General features: G+C 30.3%; 1 protein-coding gene across 1 annotated transcript; it reads right to left on the bottom strand.

Annotated features, from left to right (window-relative positions):
• Positions 1 to 3,770: 3,770 nt before the first annotated feature.
• LOC108482617 (norbelladine synthase-like) lies at positions 3,771 to 4,676 on the bottom strand. Its single transcript, XM_017785743.2, has 2 exons — positions 4,313 to 4,676; positions 3,771 to 4,211 (listed from the first exon to the last, which is right to left on the bottom strand). The coding sequence occupies exons 1-2, from the start codon at positions 4,560 to 4,562 to the stop codon at positions 3,928 to 3,930; spliced, it is 534 nt and encodes a 177-aa protein (XP_017641232.1). The 5' UTR covers positions 4,563 to 4,676; the 3' UTR covers positions 3,771 to 3,927.
• Between the last annotated feature and the right edge of the window lie 8,114 nt (positions 4,677 to 12,790).

The following is a 12,790-nucleotide window of genomic DNA, read 5'->3' as shown; positions in this document are numbered from 1 at the left end:
AACAAATTGAAAATACATTAAAAAAAAATTATACTTAAATAACATTAAAATAGTCGTAACTTAGCAAATAAATGCCTCTAAAATAGTAGCAAAATTAATAATAAAACAAGAGTTATACAATATCCAAACAATAACAACAAAATAGTAGCAATCTAATAGCAAAACTACAACAAAAAATTTTTTTAGGTTGATTCGGGTAGGCCTGTGCCAAGAAAATCTTACTCGAGGCTCAGCCAGTTTATAAAGCGGACCTTATTTTTGTCAAAACCCATTTTTTGAACTTATATTTTTGCCCAAACCCTCCCACTTTTTGAACGGGCCTTTGGGCTTGGACAAATGACCCGACCCATGATCATGTCTAGTATCAATGTCCTCTTATATTAGTTACAATTTACACCATTAATTATTTTAAAAAACCGAGCAGTAAGCTTGACACATGTGAGTGTTGAAATCTTTGAATTTGCACAAGATGCACTTTTTGTACTTATCAAGAATCTTAGGCTTAGAAAAAAATGACAATTATATTACTAATAATAGAACTCAAGCCATCTATGGTATTGAGATGTTCTTCTAAAAAATGTATTTTGATAAATAAATTTTAAAAATATTTATTTTGATAATTAATTAAAAGTTTCACTAGATTGAAAATAAAAGGAGCTATCGTTTGTATGTATATATAAAATATATTTTATTAAGAAGTGTTGAGGGGAGCTAGTTCTTAAATACTCAATGGAAGGTATTGCCCCACTCGAGGGAGGGAGCCCAATCAGGTTCACGGAGTTTAAGGGTGCCTCGGTTAATGTTGATATGACTTGCAAGCTCACGGGAGAGGTGTCAGCTTTGTTAGAAATTAATATACCTGACTAGGAATGCTAAGATAAGGCATATGAGTGTACTTGCAGGGGATACCCTCCAAGTGGGACAATACTTTTCGTTGAGGTTCCAAGACTTAACTCCCCTTAACATAAAATGAGCAAATTGTTAGAAATTAATTATATAAAGTGCGCATGTGGGGGATCGAATCATCAACCAAGGCCATATATGCCTTACCTGGTTCCATTATTAATTTCTAATAATATTGACACCTCTCTTGTGAGCTTGTAGATCGTACCTACATCAATCGATGTGCTCCCTAAATTTCATGACTTGGTTGATCTCTCCTTAGAATGCGAGAGACAAAACTCCCCGAGTGGGACAATACCTTTCGTTGAGGGTCTGAGACTCAACTCCCTTTAACAAGAAGCTAGAAATCAATTATTATATTAAAATATTCTTAAGAAACATCGATAAACTTGAAACGAAACATCATAACTAACCCATACCATAAATATCGATATCAAAATTTTAAATATATTTTTGTAAATATATAATCATCCGTGATATTGACAATTTTAACCGTAGATATATTTTTTGGGGTTAATGACATAAATGACTCGTATACTTTAGGGTTTGTTCTAATGTAGTACGAAATGATAAATAAAATTAAACTACAAGTACTTAATTGAACATTTTAAAAGTGTAGGTATCACCTACAAATTAACAAAGTATAGGAGTCATTTATATCATTAACCCAATTTTTTTCATTATTTTTTTTTAAATGAATGAAGTGGGGCATTTTCTAGTATTATTAATAATTAATGAAACTGTAGAATGATTAAGGTTGTAGGCAGTGGTGGTTGACTCATTAAGCATTTGAAACAAAAGCTTGAATTGGTCCTTCAGAAACAAAATTTAAAAAAAAAAAAAGTTGACCACAATAATAGATTGCTTATTATTACATCATTTTTTATTCTTGAGAAATACTTTTCTTTCTTCATTTTCCAGATATCTTATTAATCATGATGTTATTTGATGTTACATCCATGTTTAACTTGGGTGGCTTATTATTACATAATGATTTTATGTTCTGGAATTGTTTGAATGCCTTAAATTTGATATTTATGCTGAAAATTGTAATGAAGCGAATCCATGTGAAGGTTCTTCAATAATAAACACCTCTCACAACATACACCATCCATACCATACAATTCACAATCATTAGATTAGGTTAGATGTATCAACTAAGTATCCATGGGTTTAATAGCTAGAGTTGAAAGAAAATTGGAATGATAGAAATTTGAGGGTAGAATATTAAAAATATGAAAAATATAAATTTTCTTTTCACATGTGTGCTTAGTAGGAAGGATGGAAGGATGGAAAGATGAAAAGAAAATGTTCATTGCTTGATAGAATTGAAAAAAAACATTTGAAAATTTATATTTTGAATTAACATACATCTTTTTCTCATTTTCTCTCCTCTCTTCGCTTCAATTTGGAATGATTGATTTTTATGCATTAAGATGAAAAATGCTCATTTATCCCATTTTATTTTCTATCACTTTTCTCCACAGCCAAGCACACTCAAATTTTATTTTATTTCCACTTTTTCATTCCCTTCTCTCATCCATTCACTTTTCTACCCAACTAAGCACACTCTTAATGTTTCATCTATATTTGAGCAAGATTAAAATGAAAGTCATTTTAGAAAGGGAAAAATTAATACCATTAAATAAAAGCAAAAGGTATAAAAGCTTGTAATAAAAAATAAAAAATTAATTGAGCTTTTATAGAAAAAGTGTATCTATTTTTTCATTAACAGAAAGTATTAGTTGGCTTTTTTTTTTGTACTTTCCATTTCTATTTTACGAGTTATATTTAAAGTTTTTGATGTTAGTTGAATCGCTAATTAACTAATTTGACTATTAACAACATTGTTGTGATTAATGGAGCTAACAGATAACATGCCATGTGGGCAAATTACCTATGGGATGAATGAAAATCCTTTGCCCCTTTATTGTAACCTTTTGTGCCCCACCTATAATATTTCAACACACATCTTTTTATTTAAAAAATAACCGGTTAACATCTAAATTCTTATGTTGACTTGATGGTCAGATGTTTTTGGGTTTGAATCTTGCTGATCATGTTATTATTAGAGTTTTATCCTCATCTTTTAATTTAACAAAAAAAATTATGTGTATTTTCTCTTTCATAAAAGCCTATCAGATTCCCTATTCATCTTCTTCCTCATGAATACCTCTTTTTCTTTGTAATCCATTATTATTATCGGTAATGTATGCAAATGAAAAAAATACCAATATTACAGAAATGTAAAATTCCAAAATTAAATGTAGGCATTTTTAAAGAAGGTGACTTTTTATTTAGGTTTGAATAAATCTAAAGATTTACTTCTGAATTAAGGTTCTAAACAAACCTAATCTAATGTATCAAAAAATTTCTTTAAATAAATAAATAAAAAGAGTGTGAGTTGTTTATGAAGGATCAAAATAGAAGATAATTTTTTATCTTTAAACAATCAATCAAACATTATTTTTCAGTGTTATGAAAAATAACTTTGTTTGAAATTAAAGAGTGATGAATGCAAAGCTAAAGAAGACATGTGCAGCATATATCTTCAAGGGATTTCAGGGTTAACAACTTGGAAGAAAAACCAGAGTTTCCTTGGCCATTTCAAAAAAGTTTTGGCTGTGGTAGACTGGAAGATGTACGACAGAGGGCTTTTTACATCTATTTACCTGGCTTAAATAGACATTTTAAAATCATCTCCTTCGATAAGCTTCCAATGAGCATCTTCTTCGAAATGCCAGAATCAAGTAACTATTTTATAGGGTTGGATTTGATATTGTAAAGATATTCAACATGAATTTGATTATATTATACATAAGATACCAAATTTTGTCAAAGTCATAAATAACAAGGAGATATATATATTTTTATGTATTAAAAACTCTTAAAGCTCTTATCTCAGTCTACTTTTCAAATTATACAAAGGTGAAGGCAATCTTTTCCAACACAAGAAAAGATTAAAAAGAGAAAATTCAACCCTCCATCCCCATCAGTCTGTTAAATTAAACTGATATTATAATCTTAAGCATCATTTTTTGAACTTTCTAGATATCTTTTAGCAATTTGTGCACCAGCTGCTAAGATTTGGATATTAGGTTTTGGGTCATTAGCTTCAAACTCTTCCTTCACAGCATAAGCAATGTCTGATTTAATAATGCATGAATCATTGGTTTTTTCAACGATATCAAATCGAACTATTTGAACTGAGCAACCAATTGCTAGACATCCTCCTTCCAATCCCTTCGCCACTTTCACCTTCTTTTCATCATTAACCTCAATGAATCTTTCAGTATAGCTTAAATTGCCTGGTTCAATTGATATCAAAAATGGGTTTTAAAAGACTTGATTATATACTAAATTTAAAAGAAAAAAAAAGGAATTAGTAGAATATATATATATATAATACCTGGAGCAAAAGTGAATTTGAGCATAGTTCCAACACCACCATCACCTTCCAAAACTTGTACATTTTGGATCACATTTTTGAGTTGTTGAGCAGTAAGCGTTGAAATCCCAAGGTGCCTATAAAGCTTCCAAACCCTACTAGCTGCCACATTCACTTCAAGCTCATTGGTGAGATGCTTCAAATCTTGGGACTCAGCTCTCATATAAGAAGAGAAAATAAGAAAGAAAATCAAAGAAACTTGCTTCAACATTTCTGCAAATCTGGGTTTCTTTTTTATGAACTTTTGCTTGCCCTTTAAACCTTGGTTTTTTAAGTTTTAACTCTCTAAGAATGATTTTCAATAGGTGCAGTTGTCACGGTTTATATAGAACTGGAGAGGAGGATGACACAAGATAACTGCATTAAATGCGCATGGTTTGATTAACGGTTTAAAGTCATAGATAACATTAATGCAACCCCCCAGTAAGATTATCTTTGAAGTTGAACAAGTCTTGGCCAATAATCAACAGCTGCGATAACGACGTACTTAAACCTTTTTTTAATCAAAATTATACCTAAATTATACTTAATTATCCCAAATGGTAAGTAAACTATATTTTGTTACCCAATTACCTTAACCATTATTGGGTATTTAAAAAAATCTTTTAACGGATCATTTTGTGACACATGTCAATTTTTAACTAAAAGAAGTTAAATATTATTTCCTTAAGCATTTAAAAAAAATTATAAAACATATTCATTTCTTTTGTTCTTCACCCAAGAACTCCGGTGACAAAAAATTCAACAACCCGTTGGAAAACTCATCTAAACCCAATTTCTGATGACAAAACCTAAATTCCAGTAGTCTTTTTCACCCTTATTCAAAAGTCATGTATTATTTTTCTTAAAAATAACTTTCTTCGTTCTTTTCTATATACTTTGCATAAAATAGTTAATATTGGGCGTGTTAGAGCCTAATTTTTAGTGGTGTCGAAAATTGTGATTCGAGATCACTAAATCCAACGATTGAGTTTAAAAATATAATAAATTAATATGTGTTAGTTAAGTGTGGTTTTAGAAATATGCTTGGATTAGCGAATTTTGTGATTTAAAAGAATTTATTAGGTAAATTGGGTAGAAAACGAGGTATCGAGACTCGATTTCATAAACTGAGTCATAAATATTTTTATAAACATTTATGGAGTGCTATTGAGTTAGTGTTAAAATTTCATTAGATAATTTTAACGTTTTGATAGTTAATTAATTAAAAAGGACTAAATTGAAAAATAAGCAAAACTTGCTAAAATGACTAAATAGCTCAAGTTTTAAATGAAAGAGGACTTAAAAGAAAAATTAGCCTAAAGTGAATGGCTAAAACGGTGAAGGCAGAAAAAAACAAAGAATTTGGGTAAAATAAGGGTAAAATTGGAAATTTTGCAAAATAAACAAATAAAACAAAGACTTAATTGAAAATCTAGACAATTCTTCATTTTTCTTCAGCCAAAAACACCATAGGAGGTTTCTTAAGCTGGTTTTTCATATTTTTGCACCATGTAAGTTCAATTCTTGCTCTTTTCTTGAAATTTTTGTGTTTTTGAGACTTTTACAACTAGGTCCAACTATTGAATTCATTAGTTTTTTTATTTTATGAGTGATTTTGAAAGTTTTCATGAATGAGTGATGGAATTTTATGATGAATAATCATGGATTTGAAGTTCTAATTTTGTTATGTGATGATTTTATTAAGTGATTTCAATATAAATTGATTTTTAGGACCTAATTGTGAAAAAGTCAAGAATTAGGATTTAATGTTGAAATTTTTATTTTCAAAGATTGTGTAGTATTTTAAAATGATGGAATAAAGTGTTAATTGAGAAAAATAAGTTCAATCGATAAGTTAATTGATTAGAGATGAAGTGTAAAAAATGTAAATTTTAGGGTAAATGCTTAATTTAAAAAATTAAAGGGTATAAATTTTGAATTGGAATGAGGCTGAAATATATGTTCTATTTAATGAATAAATTTTATATTGTAGATCAAGAGTCCAAAGAAAATCAAGGAAAAGAGAAATTATCCGAATAGTTCCTCAGCTACAACAAATTTTACAAACTAGTCCAGGTAAGTTTGTATGGTTAAATTTTAGTGTTATTTATTTAACTAATGATTAGTATTTATGCTTAATGTTGAAAGTAAAATTATTGCTAAACTGTATGTATTAAAGTGAAAGTACGAAGCGATCGGGACACAGGATTGAGTACATTCGTTCAGTGCAAGAAAAAAATTGACAGCAAAACTACCCAAGTAAACCGTGGTTCAGAATTTGTTGCTAACTTCTGTGTTTGCTTTCCGTTTAGCTTACATGAGCTTCAATTAACTTGTATGAGTTTCAGTTTAACCCTATTGGGTTTCCGTTCAGCTCTTATGAGCTTCCGTTTAACCCTTACGGGTTTCTATTTAGCACTTATGTCTTTAGTGCAGCCTTCGTACTCAAATCCATAAGTCGTTCTTTGATTTACAAGAAGTGGTAAGTGCTATATGGAATTAATGTGGAAAATTTAAGTTAATGATATCAAGTTCAAATAAGTGAATTCATCGATTGAAGTTGTGTTTGGCAGGAATAATATATTGTATGAATTACTTAAATGAGTTGTTTTAGTATGTTACGTAAGATTTATGTTTACAGCCAACGAAATTTCTAAGCTTCATTAAGCTTACTTTAGTTTTTCAATGCTCTCTGTAGATTTTTAAGAAGTTTGGAGGATCGGATCAACACATCGGTTCACACTATCCAGGTAACTCCGGTAGATTTTGTCATACAACTTAAGGTTTATATGGCATATATAGGATAAACTTAAAAGAAGTAAACTTGTAATATGGTTGAAAGTAGCACGTATATACATATATGTATGTTTGTATGTTTATACTTAGTAATAGTTTATAGTAATCAATGAATGGAGTTTATATGGTAAGTTAATGAAAATGAGTTGTTTGATGACATAATAAGTCTAAAACTTGACTTATGGCTTGAATTGGTTGTTTGGTTGGGTTGTAATGGAATATGAGAGTGTTGTATGCAGGTTGTTTGTAAAAAGGGTGAGAAAAGTAGCCTTTAAATGGTCTATTTTTGTCCACACGGGCGTGTGTCTCAGTCGTGTGTGACATATGGCCATGCACATGGACGTGTAGTCTGGCCGTGTGTCCCCCACATCTCAAAATTTAGAAACAGAATGCTCAGAATTGAGCACACGGCCTAGCACACGGGTGTGTGGCTTTGCCGTGTAAAAACTGCACCTAATTTTGGGAAAATAAATTGGCCACACGGCCTAGCACACGGGCGTGTGGACTGGCCGTGTGACCTAAGTTAGGGAGTTACACGGGGTAAGACACGGCCTAAAGCACGGGCATGTCATGGGACCACACGGGCGTGTCCATTAGCCACACGGGTGTGTGACCCCTGTACTTAGGAAAAAAACTTTGAAATTTTATGAAAATTTTCTAAGTTCTCGATTTAGACTCAATTCGATTCTAATACTCATATTGGACTTCGAGGGTCCATTTAAAGGATGTTATGAATAATCTCGGAAAATGTATGGCATTTGACATGAATTATTTGTAAATAAACTGAAAACTCCAGTAATGCTCTGTAACCCTGTTCCGACGACGAATATAGGTTAGGAGTATTACAGGGCGATCCTTTATAACGAAAAAGGAAAACCCAATTAAATAATGAAATCTAAATATTAAGAAGAAGTTGAGTAAAAGAAAATAGCAAGAGGATTAAAAAAAAAGTTATGTAATAGTTAAAAATATGCATTAAAAGAGAAGAAAGAATTGTGAAGAAAGAGAAGAAGGAGAGAACGCAAACAAATTGAAAGTTTAAATTCAATTTTTTTATAATTTAATGTCATTCTATTCTTTTAATTTAAAATGTCACATGTCATAAAATGATTGACTAAGTGATATTTTTTCATAATTGGGATAATTTAATTTAGATATTACTTTAGTTTAAATAATGTAATTTAAATACCACTTATGTCAAAAAGAAAAATCAAATACCAACTTAAAAGAATATAATTTAAATATCATTATGTGATTTAAGTTTTCTTTTTTAATATTTTTCTTATAACATATATACTCATCCATTTTACCGTCCCAATCATTCTAGGATTACGGGATTGAAAATCTGTATTTTTTGACTAAATCATTCCAATGTTTGCATGCATTTACGTAAAGTTGTTTAGATGTTAGGAAAGAAAACAAAATGATAATGATAGATGTTTGCCAATAATATTATGTGTGTAAATTGTTGACCCCAGCATAACTTTCGCCCTCTCTTAGCTGTTAATATGCGTAATACATTCCCCCTTTTCAAGACAAAGAGATGCGAGGACAGCGTAATTACCCCAAATATCTTAACTTATTAAAGTGTGATACAACATTTTCATTATTCACATTATAAAAAAAAAATTTATTTTTACCAGCATTTATAAGAGCCGGTAAAAGATAAGATAATCGCCGGTTGACTGCTGGCCAGGCAGATGCCAGTGAAAAGTTTCCGACGGACTGACTACAGGTGCCGGTAAAGTGTGAACATGTTTCGGTTAAAGTTTTTCCGACACTTTCAACTCCATTATAAGTAAGATACTTTTTAAGGCAACTTAAAAGATGTACAAAAGTCATGTTTATATTCAAATTTGAAATTTCAATTTAAAATTTTTGAAGTGTTTATAAGTGACGGTGAAATTCATATTCACATTCTATTTAAAAATTCAAAACTATTATTAATTGCTTTAGCCCAAATTCATAAAAAGCACATCAAAGCTATAAGAAAAAACTTTCATCCTTATTTGCCCGTATGAACCGATGTGAACTTGATGCATCTGAAACCTGCATGATAAAAAACATCAAGCAAGCAAATTAAAAATTAGACAATTACACTCTACACAAGTAGAATAGTAATACATTTGCTACATGCAAGATGACTATTGTAACGATTCGATTTTCGTCGGTGTCGAAAAATTCGATTCAGAGTTGATTTTAATCAAATTGATTTGAAATGTGTCAATTGCGAAATTTTGGGGTCAATTAATTAAATTTGAATTTGATTAGTAAAGGGATTAAATTAAGGAGTGTGGATAAAATAGAAGAATTTGATTAAAAGAAATTAAAAGGGGCTCAATGTGTAATTTTATTAAGGACCTTAGAGTAATTAAACTATTTATAATTTATGTTAGTGTTAAGTGCAAGCTACATCATCATTTTCTACAGCCCATTATTAATATTAGACTTCAATTAATCATTAGATTAGTGAACTAAGTTAATTAAGTTAAACATTATGTTAATTATTCTTATAAATATGAAAGGTAGTGGAATGAAAAAGAAAATTTATTTCTCTTCTTCATCGTTCGGTTTAACCAAACAAAAGAAAATAAAATTCCCTCAAACTTTTCACCATTGCCGTAGCTTGAATAAGGAATTTGGCAAGTTTTCTTTATAAAATTTTGATGAATTATTAGTTAAGTTTAGATCTTTTAATCCCATTTTATGGTTTGTAGAATTAATGAAAATATGACTCAATTTTCATTGTAGAAAGTTTAAGAATTTTAGATGTTTAGAGATTAAATTTATGCATGTTTAATATTAGATAAAATCATGGCAATAATAGATTAAAAATGTGATAAAAAGTGTTGATTGAAGTTTGAATTGTGTTGAGAAGTTTAGCTAATTATGTGTTAATGGGGACCTAATTGTAATGAATAATAATTTTGAGGTTGAATAGTGAATAATGGTAGAATAAGGTCCCTGTAATAAATTTATGTAGTCAAAATTAGATTTGATTGAGTAAATCATAAGATACAAACATTACAAACATTAGGAATTCAAGGAATCAAATTGAAATAAATATATTCATGTGTAAATTATTGTAACCTATGTTCACAATGTTTAACTAATTAAGTTTTCGTATTCGAATTTACTTTACACAGCTAAAAACAACATGGGTATAGGGACAATCCTTGGAAGTCAATTACCACCACCACAATTGTAAGATAATAAGGTAGTCATTTATTTCAATGTTCCCCACATTACACATCTTGTAGGCATACCAAAACCACAAACCCCAACTATATGTTCCAACTACTTTGAAATTATTATTGTCAATTCACTACAAGTGAGATGAAACATAAGAGATTCATCTCCATTGTGCAACTAGAACAAAGATGAAGGACAAAACAAAAATAAAATTCTCAATTTAGTTGGTATGATAGAAATTAACATTTCTTAAGTGAACAATGATCCCATTGTCAGGCCAATTAATTTTCATATTATTGTGAGCTTGAGCAACTAGATAATACTTTATTGTTGTTGCATTATAACATACATGTCCTTCTTCAAACCCTCAAAAAGGGGTAGCCACTATGGAGAAAAATGGGGAATTTGGACTTAGAAACACTTAAGTATGTAGGATGGTATATAATGTAAAGGTTTTAAGATTAAAGTTGTTTCAGTGTTTTTCCATGGAACTCAAAAACCATGGGTATCTGTAGTAGGCCAATTTTGGCCCACTAATACCAAACCCATTTTTAGTTAAATCCATTTCAATACACTAAAACCCCTACCCAAACCTTAGCCCAACTACCCAAAACCCAACACTTGACCCAGGCCTAGAAGCCCAAACTCCAGACTTAGGGTTTCAGAAACCCTAGCCTACTCAGCATCCCACTTGCCTCCCCACTTGTGCCGCAACCATGAAGCAGCCTCATACCCCCTACTTGCCCACATGCCCCATACCCCCACTACAACAGTCCCATACCGTCTGACACCCCCACCACCAACACCGGCCACCACACCCTGCAATCAGACAAGCATACGCAAACAATAAATTAATATTTGTAGAAGGGTTATAAAAACCCGAAGAAAATAATGTAAAGGGGCTCTTTCTTTTTTCCTTTTTCGATTTCTTAACAAAAGCAAACAATTGATACTACGATTTTAACATCAAAAGGCGAGATTGAATACCCAAAATCGGTGGATTAACAAGTCAAAAATCAGAAATCAAAACCCTAAGGTGATTTTTTTTTATTTTTTTTTCTATTTCTACTTTCGGTAAATCTATTTTTTACACCCATAAATATATATAAATAAATAAATAATAATATTTTAAAACATAAAATAAAAGACAAAAATAAATAAATTTTACCTCTCCAAGCCCTGCGTGCTTGTAACTGGCTTGTATCTTGGCGGACCTTGTGGCCGTCCGGTGACCGACCCCCCATGGCCGGAGCTCCCCCCCTCTCTTCTTTCCCCGTTCCCTCTTCTCTCTCCCTCCCTTTTCTTTTTTTTTTCTTTCTTCTCTTTCAAATGAAAAAAAAAACAAAATTTTTAACTTCTCTCTCAATAAAACAACGCCGTTTCCAGGGTGGGTCGGGTAGACCCGACCCGCCCTAGCAAGGATCCGCGTGTTTTTAAGAGTGGAAGGGCTATTTGCGCAATCAGCCCTTCCGCTTTTTCAGGTGTTTGCAATCAGATTTTTCTCGCTTTTAATTTGGCCCCGTTATTTAGCATTCTTTGCAATCTGGTCCCCCACACTACTATGCATTTTGAGGAAATGGAATTATTCATCCCGACCCTCCACGTTTTGCTCAGCGTTCAAATCGATCCTTTCTTTTATTTCCTTTTTAAATTAGCCCCATAACTTTGTTTTTGATTTAATTTTAGTCCCTTTTTCGTTTTTATTTTTAAATATCCATGTTTATTATTATTATTATTATTATTATTATTATTATTATTATTATTATTATTATTATTATTATGTATTAGTTTACGTTTTATTATACAATTATATATTTATAATACGTATATATATACTTAATATAGTTGTATATGTCTAAGTATTATCACCTTTTATATGTATATATTACCTAAATGTTTTAGTATCATGTATATTCTTCATATATTGTATATATGTGTTCTTAATATACTATACTTTACATGTATCATATATTTTAATGTCGTATTATTATGTTTTAATATTATGTATTTTCAGTTTATATTATATACATATACTTTTATATATTATTATCGTATATTTTGATATTATCATTATATATTTCTTATGTATCTCCATGTATGTATTTGATATTGTCCCATGCGTATGTTTGCTTAGTCGTATTAATATTATTTATGTTATTAGCATTTTAAATATGCATCATAAACGTTCATCGTTATATATTGTGTATATATATATATTTTCAATATTATTAGTCATATTATATATATATATATATATATATATATTATTCCATGTACATGTTTCTTACTCTTGTATATATATACATATCCATAGTACCACGTTACATATATTGTGTATATACTTGTTTTCTTACCCTATTATATTTATTGTTAATACATTCATTTTTTTTATATACATGTATACATACCCTTTTTGTAATATTATTTTTTTACACATATATGTATGTATTTTATTTTATTGTTGCTAGT

This window comes from Gossypium arboreum, chromosome 1, assembly GCF_025698485.1.
Source record: "Gossypium arboreum isolate Shixiya-1 chromosome 1, ASM2569848v2, whole genome shotgun sequence".
Taxonomy (NCBI): Eukaryota; Viridiplantae; Streptophyta; class Magnoliopsida; order Malvales; family Malvaceae; genus Gossypium; species Gossypium arboreum.
Note: the sequence above shows the minus strand (reverse complement) of the source record. Positions and strands in the feature narration are given on the sequence as shown.